General features: G+C 41.7%; 1 protein-coding gene across 11 annotated transcripts in view; it reads right to left on the reverse strand.

Annotated features, from left to right (window-relative positions):
• cnot1 (CCR4-NOT transcription complex, subunit 1) overlaps positions 1-22987 on the reverse strand; it is a 145052-nt gene that overhangs the window by 5357 nt on the left and 116708 nt on the right. For all 11 annotated transcript variants that reach the window (XM_055648724.1, XM_055648723.1, XM_055648725.1 and 8 more), the window contains 9 exons: positions 20476-20653; positions 17278-17408; positions 15720-16016; positions 10515-10655; positions 10330-10434; positions 8393-8512; positions 7520-7711; positions 3770-3912; positions 2781-2889 (listed from right to left, as the gene is read on the reverse strand). In XM_055648724.1, the coding sequence (XP_055504699.1) occupies positions 2781-2889; positions 3770-3912; positions 7520-7711; positions 8393-8512; positions 10330-10434; positions 10515-10655; positions 15720-16016; positions 17278-17408; positions 20476-20653 (1416 nt within the window). The remainder of the gene's footprint in view (positions 1-2780; positions 2890-3769; positions 3913-7519; positions 7712-8392; positions 8513-10329; positions 10435-10514; positions 10656-15719; positions 16017-17277; positions 17409-20475; positions 20654-22987) is intronic.

A 22987-nucleotide genomic window follows, 5' to 3' on the forward strand; every position in this document is an offset into this window, starting at 1 on the left:
ATGATCAGAGTGGTACAAATCTTCAAATATGTTGGTTGCTTTTCCAAGGCAGGGTGAAGCGTAGATGGAGTCAATGGCGGGAAGTCTGACCTGTGCGATGCACTGGGCTACATCTACAACTCTATGCAATTTCTCAAGTCTTCGGCAGAGTTGTTCCCAAATCAAGCTGTGATGCAATCCAGTATGCTTTCTATGGTGCATCTAAAGAAATTTGTAAGAGACACTGGAGACGTAGAATTTCCTCGCCCTCCGCAGGAAGTAGAGCCTTTAGGCTGCCTTCTTGGCTGTCGCATCAATGTGGCAGGTTCACGACAGATTACTGATAATATTAAGGCCAAGGAACTTGAAGCTCACAATCATTTCCATATCTGCACCATTGTTTAGGGCATGTACTCCACCATGCTTCCTGAAGTTAATAACTAGCTCCTTCACCTTGCTGACATTGAGGGAGAAGTTATTATCCTGACACTGTGTCATTAAATTCTCCATGTCCTTCCAGACGGCACAGTGACACCGCAGTAGAGTTGCTTCCTCCCAGTGCCAGATACCTGGGTTTGATTCTGTCTACAGGTGCTGTCTTTGCGGAGTTTGTACATTCTCCCTATAATTGCGTGCGTTTTCTCCCGGTCCTCTGGCTTCCACCCACATTCCAAAGAAGCGAAGGCTTGTAGGTTAATTGGCTTCTGTAAATTGCCCCTACTGTGTAGGGTGTGAAAGTGCAATAACATGAAACTAGTGCGTGGGTGATTGATGGTTGGTGTGGACTTGGTGGGCTGAAAGAACTGTTCCCATGCTGCATCTCTAAACTAAACTTTATTCTGCTTCGTCATTATTCATGATTCCACTAAAATGCTGTCGTTTGCAAACTTGTAGATGTAATTAGAGACAAATTTGGCCATATAGTCATGTATAAAGGGAATATTATATGGAACTAAGAACTCATCCTTGGAAGGCACTGGTGTTGAGCTCTGGAGTAACACACAATTTCCACAAAAGGCTTGTTTAGTTGGGGAGTAAGTGGACCAATTCACATGTAAAAGACTTTTGGAGATTCATCCGTCTCACGAAAGAGTTAAGAGTTCACAGTCATCCCTAGATGTGCTGTTAATACTTTTAATTAGATCATCAAAGAGCAGCATTGTCAGAAATTAAGAAAATAATCCCCTCAACTACTGCAGGTTGGAACATATAACCCAATGGAACTTCTGAGCTGACTGTTCATCAGCCAGCTTAAATTTAGGATCAATCGCAAGGGTTACAGGATGACCGCACCAAACCCTTTCACTACTTTTAAGCCAAATACTTTGTATGTCAAAGCTCAGTTGAGTAACGAGCAATTATCTTATCATAAAATGCCAATAGTTTTAAACTAAATTGTTTACATTTTCAACATAAAGCATGATTATGGAAAAACCCTCCAAACTTCACTAGGATTTTCTGCTGAGTTAAGAGTATTAAGTTTCATTTCAGGAGCTAAATCATACTCAATTTATCTCATAGTTAGGTATAAATACAATCTGAGGTATAACATTATCTTATCCCATTTCCTCTCTATTATGAGGACACACGTTTTTAACTGTGGAGATGACAGCCCATCTGTTATGCTCTCATTATTGGTTTACACAAGCTTCTACCCCCAAAATGGAAGAGGTGCTTTCAAGGTGCCTTTCAGAATCTTGAGGCCATGTATCAGGAGTACACATAAGCCTAGTGTATGCAGAAAGACCTCCGAAACTATCCACTTATCTGCCCATCAATTACTTCCTGTCCCATGTGTAGTAAAGTCTGTGGATTTCACATTGACCTCAATCCCCACCTCAAAACCCACAGTGCTGTAGTGGAAGAAAGTTGGCCTTAATCCACAGGGACTGCCTGAAAAGATCTTCCATGATGATGCACTAAACTATTCAACATTCTATGCCATTCAAAATGCCATGTAATAGGTATAATATTGTTGCTAGATTACTTGATCGTGTTGCTAGATTTAGTAATGAGATTACTTGCTGTGGTTGCTGTATGAACTGGACTGCTGCTGAGAGTTCGTATTTTCAAACTGAACACACAAAATACTTATCCATTTATTGATTTAATAAAACCTTCGAACTGTAAACATATTTACACAAATTACAATTACTGTACACAATTATCTCCTTTAAATGTAACTTCTAGGATTTCAATGTATTTTAATGCACTTGCATTAGTGTTATTTATAATGCAACAAAATAGCATTCCATTTGTTTCAGCATTCCATGGGATATTGCAGATTCTGATGGTATTCCACAGCTTGGTGTTTTTAAACAACAGAAAAAGTGCTTTGCGTAAGAGTTTGGTGGTTACATTATAAATCGTCTCGTTTCCAGGTGAGTGGTGGGATCTGGGAGCAAGTCATGAAAATGGAGGGAGAAAAAAAAAAGTGGGATTAACATAGCATTAGTTAGTTAAATGGGTAGTTGATGGGCAGCACAAATTCAGTGGTCTAAGGACCCATTTCCCCCAAAGTTGCTGAATTCAGCTCGTAATATCTAAATTACAAAATGTAACGTCTATCACTGAAAACTCAAAGCAGAACACTGAGGGTTATGACTTACATCAAAATGATGTAAGCAGTTGAGATGTTTAATGTATGCTTACATTAAAGGAAAGCACAGGATCCTTGGGTAGAACATTTTGCCATTGATTTAAAACAGAATGCAAGGTACAGTATTGATTGCAGTACACCAGCCTTATTTAGCTGGTGTACCACCGACCTGAAATCTACATTTTATTCTGCACGCTCTTACCTGGGCTAAGTGAATATCATACTGTTGCATGTTCACTAGATGATGTCTAATGAGCAATTCCACAGCATCCACATTATACTTGTATTCATCACGGCACTCAATTAGGCACCTATTAGAACAATTAAGGAACTAGTTAAAAGCTAGTCCAAACATAAGAAGGTTACAAATATAATCACTTGTACTGCATATATACGATGGTAGCATGGAGTGAAGGTTCTTCATCATCACTAACCTCTTCTGGCTCTCATAACATTTGTTCTCCTCCAATTTATTCTGTTGTGGCTTGCGCATAATTTTATTCAATAACCTTTGTTTGTGAAGCACCTTAGTGTCATTGGACAGTAAAATTTTGATATAAATGAAGGCTGTTGATTTGTTCATAATTCACACCAGAATATAGACACAAAAAGCTTGAGTAACTCAGCAGGACAGGCAGCATCTCTGGAGAGCAGGAATGGGTGACTTTTCGGGTCGAGACCCTTCTTTAGAATGTTTACTAAACAGCATTAATGGGAAAGAATTATACACATTGGCAGAAGTCCCTTGACAAGCTTCCCTCCACCCAGTAATAAACAAAGACAGCATATTTCTGGGAATTCAAAAATTCATGCCATTCACCAGTAAGCGGCTTTGGCATTTATTCCTTGTCTCTTTGCAATGTTTTCTATTGGAGAATGAACAATAATTTTACTGCATGTGTAGCTTGAAGTTTTCTGCCACCTAGAAGAATTAACATTGTATTTACTATTAGGTGATATTTGCTTTTGCAATCCACACCAACTTGTTGAGGGGCCAGCACATCACCTACTCCTGGATTATTAGAGACTCTGCACAAGTTTTAAATATGGGTTTCCCAACTATTTCTTGAAATTGCTCTGTGATAACGCGTCAGTGGGAACTGCATCAGTGGTTATTTCTACTTTAATATCCAGTGTCCTGTAGAACAGGTTACAAATGCAATCAAATATCTCATCACCTTGCTTACATACCTAGTGATTTTATTGTTACACCACTGAGATCCATAGGCACGTCCATCCTGCAGCGCTTTCAAAACCAACAAATGGCATTCTCTGTATCGAAGTAAGAGATCTGGGTCAGCACCACTCGTGGCATCCAGCAGTCCCTCCACGGCCTTCAATTAAAAGTGTCAGACATCAGAGTCACATACAATTAATTCTATCATCACGAAATTACGAAATCAAAGTCCTGGTTTCTATAGTGATAGAGTTCTATAGCAATGATGCAGACCCTTCAGCCCACCTCATCCATGCTGACATTTTTTTGTATTAGTATATTATTAGAAACATAGAAAATAGGTGCAGGAGTAGGCCATTCAGCCCTTCGAGCTTGCCATTCAATATGTTCATGGCTGATCATCCAACTCAGTATCCTGTACCTGCCTTCTCTCCATACCCCCTGATTCCTTTAGCCACAAGGGCCACATCTAACTCCCTCTTAAATATAGCCAATGAACTGGCCTCAACTACCTTCTGTAGCAGAGAATTCCAGAGATTCACCACTCTGTGTGAAAAAAAAATTCTCATCTCGGTCCTAAAAGATTTCCCCCTTATCCTTAAACTGTGACCCCTTGTTCTGGACTTCCCCAACATCGGGAACAATCTTCCTGCATCTAGCCGGTCCAACCCCTTAACAATTTTGTAAGTTTCTATAAGATCCCCCTCAATCTTCTAAATTCTAGCGAGTACAAGCCGAGTCTATCCGGTCTTTCTTCATATGAAAGTCCTGACATCCCAGGAATCAGATGGTGAACCATCTCTGTACATATGGCAAGAATGTCTTTCCTTAGATTAGGAGACCAAAACTGTACGCAATACTCCAGGTGTGGTCTCACCAAGACCCTGTACAACTGCAGTAGAACCTCCCTGCTCCTATACTCAAATCCTTTTGCTATGAATGCTAACATACCATTCACCTTCTTCACTGCCTGCTGCACCTGCATGCCTTTCAATGACTGGTGTACCATGACACCCAGGTCTCGTTACATCTCTATTTCCTAATCGGCCACCATTCAGATAATTGTCTACTTTCCTGTTTTTGCCACCAAAGTGGATAACCTCACATTTATCCACATTATACTGCATCAGCCATGCATTTGCCCACTCACCCAGCCTATCCAAGTGACCTTGCAGCCTCCTAGCATCCTCCTCACAGCTAACACTGCCCCTCAGCTTTATGTCATCCGCAAACTTGGAGATGTTGCATTCAATTCCCTCGTCCAAATCATTAATATATATCGTAAATAGCTGGGGTCTCAGAACTGAGTCTTGCGGTACCCCACTAGTCACTGCCTGCCATTGTGAAAAGGACCCGTTTACTCCTACTCTTTGCTTCCTGTCTGCCAGCCAGTTCTCTATCCACATCAATACTGAACCCCCAATACCGTGTGCTTTAAGTTTGTATACTAATCTCTTATGTGGGACCTTATCGAAAGCCGTCTGAAAGTCCAGATATAACACATCCGCTGGTTCTCCCTTATCCACTCTACTAGTTACATCCTCGAAAAATTCTATAAGATTTGTCAGACATGATTTACCTTTCATAAATCCATGCTGACTGTCCAATGATTTCACCACTTTCCAAATGTGCTGCTATCCCATCTTTAAAAACTGACTTTAGCAGTTTCCCCACTACCGATGTTAGACCAACTGGTCTGTAATTCCCAGTTTTCTCTCTCCCTCCCTTTTTAAAAAATGGGGTTACATTAGCTACGCTCCAATCCTCAGGAACTACTCCAGAATCTAAAGAGTTTTGAAAAATGATCACTAATGCATTCACTATTTCTGCGGCTAGTTCCTTAAGTACTCTGGGATGCAGCCTATCTGGCCCTGGGAATTTATTGGCCTTTAATCCATTCAATTTACCTAACACCACTTCCTGGCTAACCTGGATTTCACTCAGTTCCTCCATCCCATTTGACGCCCGGTCGCTGCTATTTCGGGCAGATTATTTATGTCTTCCTTAGTGAAGACAGAACCACAGTTATTCAATTGGTCTGCCATGTCTTTGTTCCCCGTGATCAATTCACCTGTTTCTGACTGCAAGGGACCTACATTTGTTTTAACTAATCTTTTTCTCTTCACATATTTATAAAAACTTTTGCAGTCAGTTTTTATGTTCCCTGCCAGTTTTCTTTCATAATCTATTTTCCCTTTCCTAATAAAGCCCTTTGTCCTCCTCTGCTGGACTCTGAATTTCTCCCAGTCCTCTGGTAGGCTACCTTTTCCGGCTAATTTGTATGCTTCATCTTTTGTTTTGATACTATCCCTGATTCCCCTTGTTATCCACGGATGCACTACCTTCCCTGATTTATTCTTTTGCCAAACTGGGATGAACAATTGTTGTAGTGCATCCATGCAGTCTTTAAATGCCTTCCATTGCATATCCACCGTCAACCCTTTAAGAATCAATTGCCAGTCTATCTTGGCCAATTCACTTCTCATACCCTCAAAGTTACCTTTCTTTAAGTTCAGGACCCTTGTTTCTGAATTAACAATGTCACTCTCCATCCTAATGAAGAACTCAACCATATTATGGTCACTCTTGCCCAAGGGGCCACGCACAACAAGACTGCTAACTAACCCTTCCTCATTACTCAAAACTCAGTCTAGAATTGCCTGCTCCCGTTGGTTCGTCTACATGTTGGTTTAGAAAACTATCCCGCAAGATATTGTCACGTGATACCGAGATACAGTGAAAAGCTTTTGTTTTGCACATATACACTAATGCCATTTTCCCCACACTAGGTTCCCGAAGGGTTCCCCGTTCCACCGCCTGGCCAGTTTAATTTCCAAAGATAATGTCATTTGTAGGGCTCTTTATACATAAAAGCGTTATTGCGCTTACATCTTTTGCAATTTGTTTACATATTTGTTCCTCTACTCCCTGCTGATTATTGGAGGCCTATAATATAATAGAAAAGTAATCATTACTCTCATTCCTAAATTCTACCCATACCACTTTATTGGACAATCCTTCCAGGATATACTCTGTTTTGCTGTGATGTTCTTGCTAGCCAGTAGTGTGACTGCCCCTCTTTTGGCATTCCTCTCAGACACTCGAGTTATGTACCCCACATTAAGCTGCCAGGCCTGCCCAACCATCCACCAGTTTTGTGATTGCAATAAGATAATTTCAAGTGTTGATCTATCTGCTAACCTCATCTGACTTGCCCATGACGTTCCTTATACTAATGTTATGCAGTTAAGCCTTCTAGTGCCCCCATATTCCCTTTCCTGCCCGTCTGCTCTGCCAACGGAACTTTCCTATCCTACATCCTACCCCCCCCCCTCCGCCCCTCCAGAATACCCTGTACCCAATAGGCACCCCCGAGCCTGGCAGGCAATACACTATTCTGGAGTTTGGCTTTCCGCCATAAAACTGCCCATCTATTCCCCTTACCATCAAGTTTGCTCACTTGGACTCCATGCAATTGTTTGCTCAGACTCCACCCCACTTCCCCCAAACCATTGTTAAGCATTGTGGTGCTACAAACTTGGCTGCTGTGGCTTTTCTCTGAGAGACCGTCTCAATAGTAGTATCCACAACCATATACCTGTCTGAAAGGCTAGTCAACTAAACAATAACAGGTATCATGCAAACTAAAAAGCCATTACCATAAAGACTCAGTTTCTTTAGTATTCAATTTAATAATGATAAGCTATTTTTGGCTATATCAGACTGGCTAAATAATTGAATTAGGAACTCTATAGAGTACTTGCCTTCTGCAGGAGGCCAAGAGCAGCAATAGCATCACGTGAATTCCTGGCCATTACCACGGCTTCCAATAAATTGCGAAGTGCCTGAGCCTGGGGGTTCATGGCCAGAGATGGTGGAATTGCATGCAGATGTTGCTCCAATTCTGTGATGCACTTGTCATAAATCTGTGCAATATCGTCAGTTGCCCAAGCTTGCTGTGAATGACAAAAGATCCAAGATTTCACTGATTTCTTGACCACAAAGGGGAACCATGCTAGAAACTCTTCCATTTCTATGTAAATAGAATTCAGCCACATATGCAAAGGATATGACATTGAAAGACCATGTTAGCAAGAACTTAAGCTGTAACCACTGAATTGAATCAGTAAAACAGAGAACTCAAGCTATCGATGTGATCAAATTTTGTGTTTCTTGCCCCAGAGTATAGCAGAGGAATCAGAAGTTCAATAATGAATGACTCAAGGAAATACTGCTGTTTTACTTAAAATGGTGGCAGAACATGAAATCTTCAAAATGCCAGACAATTTCTGGAGAAAAAATTGTTCGCACTGTGTGAGTCCTCATTAATCTATCTGCCTGTGCCATTAGTGCCCATGGGCATTATGATCTCTTATTGTTCTCCCTCCCCCTATACCTGATCAACACATCTCAGGTCCTGACCGAACTTAATCCAATTAATTAATTCCAATAAATCTAATTGAGTTTTATTCTATTTCAAATTCTTTTCTCAATCAATTTTACCTGAGATTCTGAGATTACTATTCAATTATGCAACATGGTGTACTATAATGCATTCCACAACTTTGGCAATAATTAACCATACATTCTATATAAATCAGAGAAAAGTTCAACATTATGTGGAATCTCTAAAGTACCTGCATGGGCTTGGCCAAGAAGCCTGTGGGCTGTGAAATGTCATTGCTGGGTAGAAATCCTGGGATGTTGCGTGCAAACTCTTCGTACACAGCCAGTTGTTTAGGATCTACACCACCCACCTATAAATAAAAAAATTAGACTTAGCTGTTCATTCTGCCATAGCACCAATCAGTTAATACATTAAATTTGCTGAACAAAAGAAAGGTGCTAAACAAGAAAATAATAATAAAATTCACACCAGAATATAGACACAAAAAGCTGGAGTAACTCAGCGGGACAAGCTGCATCTCTGGAGAGCAGGAATGGGTGACATTTCGGGTCGAGACCCTTCTTCAGAATGTTTACATTCCTGCAGCAATTTAGATCATAATTCATTCACGATTTCTGCTCTGACATGTTAGGCTAAGTGATATGAAGTTGGGAAAGGAGCGAGACAATAGCATCAATGACATTATTCACAATTGTAAAATTCAAAGAAGTATGTAATTGACAGAAATTTCCTTTTACTGAGACAAAGTACTAAATTGCTCTGCTTACTCAATATCTGGTCATAGAGATGGCATAGATGATTGACGAAAAGTAGCAAGAAAATAATGCCCATTCCAGGACTGACGAAACGGAATGGGAAGAGAGCGGTATTATTAAATATTTATTGACAGCCATATGTTAATTATTTTGTCTGTCACGACTCGCTTCATTTAGAATCTCTGCAGCATTTTCATGTCAAGATTATCCAGGGCTACAAAGTATTATGTCTCTCAGACAAGTTTTATTTGGTCCTTATGTCAGCAATCGTTTTCCAATTCCATTAAATGTTTCAGCAACAAATGTTACTGGGATAACATTTTGATGCAGTTCATTAACCTGCTATTGATTTAAGTCCACTTTGGAAGATATACATGAAAACATACACATGAGCAATGGTGTACTGCAGGGATCATTAGTGGGGCCATTATTGTTTGCAATATACATTCATAAATTGGATATTAACATAGGAGGCATGGTTAGTAGGTTTACAGATGACAAGAAAACTCGGTAGGGTGTCAATAGTTAGGAAGGTATTCTTAGGCTAATGGATGGTGTTCATCAGTGAGTAAGAATAGCAAACCAACATTGATAGGTTTTAAACCGTATAAATTTGAAGTGAAGCACTTTGGGAGGACTAATAAGGCCAGGACGTGTACAATAAATAGTTAGGCCTGACAAAATATTGGGGAACAGAAGGACCCATGCCTAAATGTACAAGGTGTCCTAAAGATGGCAGCACAGGTAGATAAGTTGAAGATGACACATGGATTAGATAGTGCACCAAATGTAAGAGGGGGAAGTTATGGTACAGCTTTATAAAACATTGGTAAAGCTGTATCTGAAATACTATCTTCATTTCTGATCACCATACTATAGAAAATACATGATTATACAGAAAATGCAGAGGAGATTCAACAAGGCACTGCGTGATTGAGCAGCTCAGTTACAAGTGACTGGTTAGGATGGAATTATTTTTCTTGGGAGAAATGGAGGCCGAGGGGGACGTTACATAGATTTGCAAAATTATGACGGGAACAGATAGGGTAGATCATAATTTTCCTTTTGCAAAGTATCTAAAGCAAGCTGGTGTAGGTTTAGGATGAAGGTTGAGGTTGAGAGGAGATCGGAGGAAGAACTCAGGGGGTGGTTGTAATCTGAAACGCAGTGTCTAAGTTAGTGGTGATACCCTCACAACATTGAAATATCGAGATAAGCGCTTAAATTGCCAGTGCACTGAAAGTGCCAGAATAAAATGATTAGTATCGGCACGGCAGGCCAAAGAACCTCTGTGCTGCAGGACAATGCCGTTTAAGGGTCATCTTACATAGTAAGTATTCCATTCACAATTAAAAAAAAAAAATTAGACATAAATAAAACAAAAATAAAATTAAAAAAAAATAAATCATACCTTTAATCTGATTTGCTCAGGCATACGCTCAGCCTGGTAGGTCAGTACTACAGGATCACAGTATCGTCGACCTTCCTGTCTGGCATGCTTCCGAAGTTCAAATTCCTATAAATTGAAACAAAATATTAATTAGATGCAGCGGTGACAAACTGAGGGTTGGTGCAAAAAAAGGGCAAGAAACTTACTGTTGCAAGTCGTTTATCCATTTCAGGACCTGCTTTTTCAACAGCTGTTTTCTGAATAAAACAACATGCTAGCTCACAGTTGTCTTGTGCTATCTGGGCAGCTGCTTGTTCCATCATCTCTCTCTGTTGTGGAGATGCAGCCTGCAGGAAGGAGAAAATTAACAAATTTCAGGGTTCGCCAGTTGAGTCAATATAAATGAATGTACATAAAGCAATTGTCAATAAATTGCTTCCAAGCAACCTAGATTGAATTTTTAAAAGACACAAGGAACTGCAGATGCTGGTGTACAAAAGAAAGAAAGTGTTGAAGTAACTCAGTGGGTCTGGCGAACATGGATAGGTGACATTTCACTTTGGGAGCCTTCTTCAGAGAGTTCTTCAGACTGATTGTGTTGGTGGTGGAGAGTCATAGTCATATATCATGGAAACAGGCCCTTCGGCCCAACATGCCCACCCTGACCAACATGCCCCATCTACACTGATCCCACCTGCCCGTGTTCGACCCCATCCCTCCAAACCTATCCTGTCCTTGTACCTGTCTAAATACTTCTTAGACACATAGAAAAATAGGTGCAGGGGTAGGTCATTCAGCCCTTTGAGCAAGCACTGCCATTCAATATGATCACGGCTGATCATCTAAAATCAGTACCTTGTTCCTGCTTTTTCCTCATATCCCTCAATTCCTTTAGCCCTAAGAGCTAAATCTAACTCTCTCTTGAATAACATCCAGTGAATTGGCCTCCACTGCCTTCTGTGGCAGATAATTCCACAGATTCACAACACTGAGTGAAAAAGGTTTTCCACATCTCAGTCCTAAATGGCCTGAGTGACCCCTTATTCTTGAACTGTGACCCCTGGTTCTGGACTCCAACATCAGGAATATTTTTCCTGCATCTAGTCTGTCCAATCCTTTAAGAATTTCATGTTTCTATAAGATTCCCTCTCATACTAAATTTCAGAGAACACAGGCCCAGTCGACCCATCCGTTCATCATGTCAGTCCCGCCATCCTGGAAATTAACCTGGTGATCCTACTCCCTCAATAGATTAGATTAGATTTTTTTATTTGTCATTCAGACCTTTTCGGTCTGAATTTCAGTGCCTGCAGTCATACATATAATAATAAATAACAAAACACACAATAAACACAAATTAACATCCACCACAATGAGTTCACCAGGCACCTCGTCACTGTGATGGAGGCAAAAGTCTTAAAGTCACTGTCTCTTTCCCTCCTTATTCTCCCTCTGCGCTGAGGCGATCCAGGCCTCCGATGTTGTTACCCCACCGGGCGATGGTAAGTCAGTCCCGTGGCTCAATCGAGCTCCGCGAAAGGGGCGGTTCAAGCTCCGCTGCCCGGGATGGTCGAAGCTGCCGAAGATGCCGCCCTCCAATCCAGCGGACGCAGCTGTTGCCGCGGGAGCTCCGTAAAAACAGGTCACCAACCTGTGACCTGCGAGCTCCCGACGATGTCGTCCACTGGCCCGCGGCCGAGCCCCGGATTCATAGAAACATAGCAACATAGAAAATAGGTGCAGGAGTAGGCCATTCGGCCCTTCGAGCCTGCACCGCCATTCAATATGATCATGGCTGATCATCGAACTCAGTATCTTGTACCTGCCTTCTCGCCATACCCCCTGATCCCTTTAGACACAAGGGCCACATATAACTCCCTCTTAAATATAGCAGGGTAACTTGGATAGGTTGCTGCCGCTGGAACGCCGCCTCAGCCACCGGAACGCCGCCTCAGCCACCAGAACGCCGCCTCAGCCACCAGAACGCCGCCTCAGCCCCGAGTCGTGCCGCCACCGGAACGCCGCCTCAGCCCCGAGTCGGGTCACCGCCACCGGAACGCCGCCTCAGCCCCGAGTCGGGTCACCGCCACCGGAACGCCGCCTCAGCCCTGGGTCAGGCCGCCGCCACCGGAGCACCGCCTCAGCCCCGGAGCACCGCCTCAGCCACCGGAGCACCGCCTCAGCCCCGAGTCGTGCCGCCACTACCGGAGCACTGCCTCAGCCCCAAGTCGGGTCGCCGCCGCCACCGGAGCACCGCCTCAGCCCCGAGTCATGCCGCCACTACTGGAGCACCGCCTCAGCCCCAAGTCGGGTCGCCGCCACTACCGGAGCACCGCCTCAGCCCCGAGTCGTGCCGCCACTACCGGAGCACCGCCTCAGCCCCAAGTTGGGTCGCCGCCACTGGAGCACCGCCTCAGCCCCAAGTCGGGTCGCCACTACCGGAGCACCGCCTCAGCCCCAAGTCGGGCCGTCGCCACCGGAGCAATAATGTCCTTCCTCAAATTAGGCGACCAAAATTGCACACAATACTCCAGGTGCGGTCTCACCAGGGCTCTGTACAACTTCAGTAGGACCTCCTTGCTCCTAAACTCAAATCCTCTCGCAATGAAGGCCAACATGCCATTTGCTTTCTTCACTGCCTGCTGTGCCTGCATGCTTACTTTCAGTGACTGATGTACAAGCACACCTAGGTCTCGTTGCACCTCCCCTTTTCCTAATCTGACACCATTCTGACACCAATAATCTGCCTTCCTGCTCTTGCCACCAAAGTGGATAACCTCACATTTATCCACTTTATACTGCATCTGCCCACTCACCCAACCTATCCAAGTTACCCTGCAGCCTCATAGCATCCTCCTAGCAGTTCACACTGCCATATCTTAAATATTGCGAGGAGGGGTAGTAGGACAAATGGTAGGTTGATACAGTGGAGGGTGGTATTTGATAGGCAAATGGTTTGACAGATGAAAAGACAAAACGTGTGAGTTATGGATAGAAGAGGTGTGAATTGTGAAGCCAGAGGAAGGAATATGGGTGGAAAAGGCAAATTGGGCATGATTCCAGATGAGGCACAGTATTAGTTACCTAAAATTGGAGAATTCAATGCTCATACTGTGAAGTCGTAAGCTTCTTATGAAATACGAGGTCCCGCTCCTGTTGACATGCGGCCTCACTCTGGCAATGGAGGCCAAGGTCAGAAAGGGTATGGGAATGACAGAAATCGTTAGCAACCAGGAGATCCAGCAGGCATTGGCAAACTGTGCACATGTTCAGTGAAAAGGTTGGCAAGTCTATGTTTGGTCTCGATGATGTACAGGAGGCTACATCGAGAACACAATGCAGTAGATGAGGTTAGAGGTGGTGCACATGAATCGGTCTCATCTGGAAGGACTGCTGGAGTTTCTGGATGGACAGCTGTTACATCTCCTACAGTTGCAGGGGAAAGTACCCGGCGAGCGGATGGTTTGTGTGGGAAGGGAGGAGTGAACCAAGGAGTTGAGGGAGTGGTCTCTGCGGAAGGCAGAAAATAATGTGGATAGGAAGATGTGACGTGATGGAACCACGTTGAAGGTGGCAGATTTGCCAGAGAATGATGTGTTGAATGCGGAAGGCATTGGGATGAAAGGCAAGGACCTGGGAAACTCTATCCTTGTCCCGTCTAGGGGGAGGAAGGAGTGAGATCAGAACTATAGGACACGGAGGAAACACGGGTGAGGGGTCCATTGATAACAGAAGGGAAACCAAAATTAATTAAAAAAAAGGGGGACAGCTTGGATGAGAGCAGATGCTGCAGAGACAGAGAAATTGGGAGTAGGAGAAATTGAGATTTGAAATACTTTACCTTCAGAACATTTGGAACAAAAATGTATTTTGAATTCGACCAATACTTCTTTTAAACAAGGCTACTGCACAGTTCGTTATACACATCGAGTGAACCTAAAGCACGCAAACATCACTAAATTCCAACGTATAAATGTAATGAAACTAGCTTGTTTTAGAACTGTTCCATGGCTTGAATTAGAGCAAGAATAATTAACAGAGCTCAGGTTTACAACCAAGGATATTCTTTTGCACTATAGCGTAGCCTGTGTTGGTATGAAGGCCCAGACACAGGTTTAAAAATAGTGCTTGAAAAAGGACAACTGAGCTAACAAGTCAACAAAAAGGGTAAAAGTACAAGTACATTGTGCTTGAAAAAGGCATGGATAGATTGCCTAAAACCATGACAGGCAAAATGAAATATCAATATACAATTTACTTATCGATGCATATTGTTCCAATGTAAACCAGAAGTGAAATTAAAAATTGTCTTCATTTTTAACATGCACACAACTATCCCTTCTCTATAAAAGGTAGATACAAAATGCTAGAGTAACTCTGTCTGAAGAAGGGTCTCGACCCAAAACATCACCCACACCTTCTCTCCAGAGATGTTTCTTGTCCCGCTGAGTTACTCCAGCATTTTGTGTCTACCTTCGATTTAAATCAGCATCTGCAGTTCTTTCCGACACACTATCCCTTCTCTCCACCCAGCATACTAATGCCCCTGTCCCACTTAGGAAACCTGAACGGAAACCTCTGGAGACTTTGCGCCCCACCCAAGGTTTCCGTGCAGTTCCCGGAGGTTTTTGTCAGTCTCCCTAATGGTCGAAATGGTCGCTTCTTCTATGTTCCGGCGATTATTTCAAAAAATTCAAAACCGGCCTCGACTAAAAATAGGGTGCCGTTTTAAAAATCGGTAATTTTTTAGTCGAAGCCGGTTGCGATGCTAGTTGAAGGTGGTTGCAGGTAGTGGAAGGTCTTACCTTCGACTAAAAAATTACCGATTTTTAAAACGGCAACCTATTTTTAGTCGCAGCCGGTTTTGAATTTTTTGAAATAATCGCCGGAACATAGAAGAAGCGGGAACCACTTTCGACCATTAGGGAGACTGACAAAAACCTCCAGGAACCGCACGGAAACCTTGGGTGGGGCGCAAAGTCTCCAGAGGTTTCAGTTCAGGTTTCCTAAGTGGGACAGGGGCATAAACAATTGAGTACTCTGCAGTATCCTTCTCTAAATACATATAATTTCACATTAAGTGGGTCAAATGCATTTCCCTCACCTTTTAACTCCAACCCCATTTCCGATGATCAACCTAGCTGTGATAATGGTGTTATTGGGAGGTATGCAAAATTTACAATATCCTTGAAGTGGTCCAACAGGAAAGTCCTTCCATTTCATATTTGTTATTTCATCAGAATGAAACCCTCATGACTAGAGGAAATCCCAAAGCAGCTTTCCATCAACTGAGGTTATCGCCTTGCCTTCTCCTAGCTTAAATGCTAGTAGAAAGAGCATGAAATTTCCTTTTCAAGACCTTGCGGCACACAACTGTAAGATACAGTCGGAAAGGAGAGAGATTTACTAACCCGTAGAGCAGTGGCAAAGTTGTTCTTTAGGTTTGTAGCAATGCTCATTAGTAAAGGCTCCCTGCACGTAATCATGGCCATTCCAGCAGTCAGGTTACGCATCATGTGGTGTGCTGCAACTCGCATCCGTGATTCCTCAGAATCTAGGGCAAAGTCTTTTCGGACTATCTGTTCGCAGGTGGTCATGGCAATTTTGATTGACCGGTCAACGACAGGATGAACAAGCTCCTGCACAGCACGGTCTATTGCTTGCCGAACATATGATTTCAGTTGTGGATGGGCTTGGAACAAAGGAATCTGAAAAGGGAACCAAAAATAGCCAGTTAATCAAACTGCTTTGCACATGCAGATGCTCCCAAATTTCTAATTTATTAACAAAATACTTCTTAAATCATTGAGAGTCTTAGATTAATTCTGAACATGCTTAGAAAACCATTTAAACTAGTTTAAATAAAGCAAGGTTAAAAGATTGAAACTGCATTGTATTTAAGGTGCATTAAGAATAGATATCAACATACTATGTTCCAAATCTACCAGTACTGCCCTCAAAATGTGACGTCTTATTTACATTTATTCAAAAGGGCCGAGGGTGATAATTGAAAACAATGTTTTGTTTTAAAACAGGAATCCAGTCCTTCGGCCTATTGAGTCCATGTCGACCTGTTCATGCTAGTTCTATGTTACCCAACTTTCACTTGGAGGAATCCCATGCGATCACAGGGAGAACGTACAAACTACACAGACAGCACCTGAAGTCAGGATCTCTGATGCTGTGAGGCAGTAGCTCCACCAGCTGTGTTATGTTGCACCCCTGTATTCCTCTGCACCCTAGTAATCAATAACTGCTGGATGTAGCAGCACAAGTTGGTTGATGTATATCCCTGGATACAACCAGTGGATTTAACAATTGATTTAGACAGGAGGAAAATGGTGCATTGATAACAGTGGAGCTAGTAATGGTAATGCTTCACATCATGTTCCTTGTAGGTAATCTAATCTCTGCATTACATCCAGAACACACATTCTATTTTAATTTATATTATCATGGAAATGGATTACTGCATTTTGAAAATATGCATTAATCTTTGGGTGAGAAAATAGTTAAAGTGAAATAACAAAAACACGACAGCTTAAACGTCATGTTGCTGCAGGCTCCCGGGTAATTTTTAAACTATGTTGACTGCCTTATTAGTCAACATTGGTTTTGTGTTTGATGTGCAACAAGCATTACTGTGATATCGTCCTTATCTTCTCCCAGAATGCTGAGACTTCCAGAGTTTGTGAAATGTGCTGTAAAGATAAATACTTTTAATTTTCACCAGCCTTCCCATACACTTAAATCTGACCATTGCAAACATCTAATATAGCATCTTGCTATTCCTTGGTTCAATTGTTGATTGATTTCATGCCTGAAGTAACTGGAACAATATAAATGCCAAAGGCTCCAAAGTGTTCCATGTACACACTAATCATTTACACAATGCACAATTGTTCAAGTGTTGCAAATACAGAATGTCATATTGCCCATCACTGACATATTGTAAAGAAACATACTTACATTTGGATTGACTGTAATGTGAGGAGCCAAGGCAGCCAGTGAATATACATTGATGTCATGATAGCTGAACTGTGGCTGTGGAGGTCCAGTGGCGGTACATGTGGTAGTTGTTGCTGGAGTCACTGATGCAGCTGGAAAGCAAAAGCATACCATTAATTCTACAAACTTATTTTCTTGTTTATGACATAAGATTCTAAGAACATAAGTGATTTTCACATTTCAGGGAGTAAAGGACATTTTCAAATGAATGCAAACATATATCAGTGTAACTTTGAGAAAAATAGAGGCACATTTCCAGTAATTTGGAAGCAAAATAAGCAACAACAAAAATTAATATGTTTCAACTGCAATTTTGTTCAACAGTTTAATTAATATATTGCTACTATTTGAAACTTTATAAATAAAGTACTGGACTTTAAAACATCTTAATCTTCTGATCTGAAGTAAACAAACAGTTCAATGATTCCAATGTGCCCAGGTGTGACAAGGATTACTTGAGACCCATCAGCATCAGGCACGCTTCAAGAACTGTGTCAGTGCTTCTTAAAGCTTCATGGAACACCCACAAACTTCTTCCATCACTGATAATTTTTTAAATAGCGAAATTTCAAATTACACATAACACCAAGTTGTTCAACCTTCACATATTAATACAATATTGAGCACCAAGGTGGGGGATAAAAATCAAATCAAATTAATGCTTCATTCAACTGCTCTGACATGGGAGACGTAATCATAGAGAAGGATAGCGATATACATATATATTGCTTATTTGATTGTTGGAAACATATCAAGCCCCTGTGAGAAATGAAACATTGCAGTAACCGTCTTCTCTGCAAGCTGGAAAGAAAAGTGGCAAACTCTCCAAGCTGTATGGAAGGTCCACTGCTGAAATGATGAAAGCACTCCTTGATTCTGGAATTATAACATCTTGCTTGGATAGAAACAGTTATGAACTTTGGTTACTCAATTGTTCCAAAAGCTGCCATGGAAAAACCTCAGTTGTGACCAGAATTTCCAGGATAGACATTATTTTGTAATCCAAGACACCAAAATGGCAGCACAATAAAGCATTACGAGTATAAAGAACGCTGGGAGGGTAGAACCAGATGTAAATGTTTAATCATGTTCACTTCCATCTGAAAGACTAAGCAGCCATATATGTGCTGAAGAGTTTCCCAACTAAAACATCAACTTTTTTTCCCCCACAGGTGCGGCCTGGTCGCTGAGTGTTTCCAGCATTTTGTTTTTATACCAACATTCTCAAAGATGAGGAGGGTTATATGAAAGAAGCATGGAGTTAGATACATTAAAAAGAAGCAGATTCTTGGTTATCCGGGCAAGCAAAAAAAAGTAACTTTTAGCTTCCACACCAGCGTGGACAAAATGGGTGTCATGTCTACTCCCTGGCATATATCACACTACATCCCAGAAACCCAACACATGCATCTCCAGAAACGCTAAGATAAAGAAATGCCACTATGCCATACTTTTTATCATGCAATACTATTGCCATTCTTCAAAATAGCACAGTGGATGAAAATTCTGTTGGGTCGCTTCTTGATCAAACCCCAAAGCCATAGTGATAAAGCATGTTTTTTAAAGAAGTGATGATTCTATAGGTTAAAACCAACTAGGATCAACTATACTGAGGAATGTTGACAAGAAAACCGCACTGTGAAAGCAAATATGTGCAAAGCTCCCTTAGCTCTATCCTAGTCAAGTAAAGGTTTTACATCCGCTGGGGTGCAGTTTCGTAGATGCTGGCTGTTGGCCATGCATGAGAACCACACACAAACAACTATATTCTATATTTGTATGCTTAAAGAAATAAATGCCAGTTGACTACATGATATCAAAAGGGCAAATAACAGATCACATATCCTCTTGCTAGAAAGTTGAGGTTGTGAGGAGGGTTAATGGATAACCATAACTCAGGTATATGCAGCAATGCAGCAGCCCTATTGGTGTGCTGCATAAGCTTACTCGGGGATTTGCTCCCAGTGAATAGCCTACGATCTCTTTTGAGCTTCTACCATATACGCAAATCTTGGGAGGATACATCATGCTGTATATATAGATTAAATTAAAAAGATCGCTAGGAATCCCCTGCAGTTCAATATAAACAGCTGAACAAAATCTCTACAGACAGAATGTCACTTTTTAAAAAAAAACAAACAATGATTACTAATTCTCACATAAAACATTAAAGGTAGAAAGATAAATGAGTAAGTATATATATTGTTGTGCTCCCATACTCCCGCAACAACTCCCCTCTTTAATTTAACTGCAGGGGCAGAGAAAAAGCACGACTGATTTCTGGTGCATCAGGGTCACGAGTGATAAACACAACCAAGACAGTATAATTGGAAACAAATTCATTACAAAAATAATATTATTAATCAAGCTGGATTCATTTTTGAAGAGATAGACTATTTGGATATTTCAAAGATAAATGGCTAAACAGGACAAGTCAGAGGGACAAATAGCCTTTTCCTCTTTGCATTACAAATATCAGTCACCCCATTTAGCTTTATTTTAAGACACAAAATAAATCTAAACAATTATCTAATATATTATCCTGAAACTTTTCCCTAATGAAAATCATTTATCTGCTAAATTAAAATGAATGGCAAAATATTAACACAAAAATGCAGGCATACCAAACCCTAGGATGTTTAATTCCAGTGTCCTCCGTTCTACATCTTACATTACAGTCAGGACTGAGGTGGTAGCGTCTGGTACAGCACATCATGAATTCTAGAATTATATAGCAATTACATTAAAATAGCTGCTGCACCCCAAAAAGATTGCACAATGGCCACGGATGTTAGAGTATTAGAACCTGCATTTTTGAACCTTCAGAAGACTGACTCCTCCACTGGAAAAACATTTCCCCTCCCAGCTGTTGTGGAGTCACTTCTCTTCCTTTGTCAGCTAAAGACCAAGGCTTCAATCTGGCCTACTGGTAACGCCTGCAAAAGCACTTCTCCCTGGGTCCTAGTGCACTCTGTGTTTGTGAAAGCTCACTTTATCCTATGATACTCCTAATATAGTTACCTGCAGTACACAAGCATCCAAAAAGATCGAAGACCATGTCCAATTTACCGTTTTCTGCTCATAATTAAACAATTGCATGTTAAACATTTATTTTCTATGGAAGTAATATGATTTCAAATTGAAACAAAAGCACTTTACCAGTGGTGACAACTACTGGTAGCTCCTCAGGTATTTTGGACTCTCTCTTTGGAGCTGATAGCTGTTCTTCTAGGCTTGTCAATTTTTCTTTGTCCTTCAATAACGTTCCAGGCTTCAAGTCATTGATATCCAAAGCCAGATTTTTACACAAGACTTCGATCTCAAACTTTAGGTTTAACTAAAAAAAATAATTTTGGAAAAAAGACAATTAAATATACGTCCCAAAATAATGTTATGGCAAGAGGAACTATACATAAATGTATCAACACAGAGCACATCAAGCTAGTGTGGCTCTTGATTCAAAATTCTTAAAACACTAACAGAATTAGTTTTGATAAATAAAGATGCATTCATAGATCCCATTAAGCCTGAATAAGTGCAAGAAGATTTGAGGATGTTGCCAGTGTACAAAGGCCTGAGCTAAAGGGAAAGGTTGGGCAGGTTAGTACATGGAGCTCAGGTCGCCGAGGGGTGATCTTACAGCGGTGTAAAAAGACATGAGAGGAACAGACAAGGTGAATGCAGTCTTTTTCTTCCAAGAACTAGAGGGCATTGGTTTAAGATGAGAGGAGAAAGATTTAATAGGAATCCGAAAGGCAACTTTTTGCACAGAGGGTGGTGGGTACACAGATCAAGCTGCACTAGGACATAGATGAGGCAGTTACAACAACATTTAAAAGACATTCGGACAGGTACATGGATAGGAAAGGTTTTAAGGGAAAATGAGAATAGCTTAGATGGAGCATCTTGGTCGGCAGGAACGATTTGGGCTGAAGGGCCCATTTCTGTGCTGTATGATTATGACACGTTTGCTACAGCAGCAGTTCAGCTTATTCTCCTATCTTATGAAATAAAATAGACATAGACAATAGACAATAGTTGCAGGAGTAGGCCATTCGGCCCTTCGAGCCAGCACCACCATTCAATGTGATCATGGCTGATCATCCCCAATCAGTACCCCTTTCCTGCCTTTTCACCCATATCCCCCGACTCCGCTATCTTTAAGAGCCCTATCCAGCTCTCTCTTGAAAGCATCCATAGAACCTGCCTCCACCGCCCTCTGAGGCAGAGAATTCCACACACTCACAACTTTCTGTGAGAAAAAGTGTTTCCTTGTCTCTGTTCTAAATGGCTTACCCCTTAAACTGTGGCCCCTGGTTCTGGACTCCCCCAACATCGGGAACATGTTTTCTGCCTCCAGCGTGTCCAAACCCGTAACAATCTTATATGTTTCAATAACATTCCCTCTCATCCTTCTAAACTCCAGAGTGTACAAGCCCAGCTGCTTCATTCTCTCAGCATATGACAGTCCTGCCATCCTGGGAATTAACCTTGTAAACCTACGCTGCACTCCCTCAATAGCAAGAATGTCCTTCCTCAAATTAAGGGACCAAAACTGCACACAATACTCCAGGTGTGGTCTCACTAGGGCTCTGTACAACTGCAGAAGGCAGTATACTCGACTCCTCGTTAGAAAGGCCAACATGACATTCGCTATCTTCACTGCCTGCTGTAGCTGCATGCTTACTTTCATAGACTGATGAACAAGGACCTCCAGATCCCGCTGTACTTCCCCTATTCCCAACTTGACACCATTTAGATAGTAATCTGCCTTCCTGTTTTTGCTACCAAAGTGTATAACCTCCCATTTATCCACATTAAACGTTATCTGCCATCCATCCGCCCACTCCCCCAACCTGCCCAAGTCACCCTGCATTCTCATAGCATCCTCCTCACAGTTCACGCTGCCACCCAGCTTTGTGTCACCTGCAAATGTGCTAATGTTACTTTGAATCCCTTCATCCAAATCATTGATGTATATTGTAAATAGCTGCGGTACCAGCACCGAGCCTTACGGTACCCCACTAGTCACTGCCTGCCATTCTGAAAGGGACCCGTTAATCCCCACGCTCTATTTCCTGGACGCCAATCAATTTTCTATCCATGTCAGCACTCCACCCCCAATACCATGTGCCCTAATTTTGCCCATTAATCTCCTTTGAGTGAGGTCTCAGAGAAAATCTCAGAGTGAGGTCTGTTTATATACCTGCCTAATACATAAAGGCTTCTGAACATCTATGGCAACAGACATTAAAGTATTGAAATGCTTTAAAAAACAAAAATGTTTTCATTCGAAAAAATCATATCATAATCATAATCATTAGAAATGGGTGAGGTGCCATAAGACTGTAGGATGGCTAATGTAGTGTCTTTATTTATGAAAGGTGATAATGAAAAGCCTGGGAACGATAGACAAGTAAGCCTAACATTGTGCGTAGGCAAGTTACTGGAGAGTATTTGGATTTGATTATTTGGAATCCATGGAATCTATATGAATTTCAGCAAGGCATTTGATCAATTTCCACCTGGTAGGCTGCGCTGGAAGGTTAGATTGCATGGGATTCAGGGAGAGCTGGCTGACTGAATAGAAAATTAGCTTTATGGAAAGGTGATGGTGGAAGATCTTATTCAGTCTGGAAGCCTGTGACTAGTGGTGTACCTCAGGGATCGG

Source organism: Leucoraja erinacea, chromosome 17 (assembly GCF_028641065.1).
Source record: "Leucoraja erinacea ecotype New England chromosome 17, Leri_hhj_1, whole genome shotgun sequence".
Taxonomy (NCBI): domain Eukaryota; kingdom Metazoa; phylum Chordata; class Chondrichthyes; order Rajiformes; family Rajidae; genus Leucoraja; species Leucoraja erinaceus.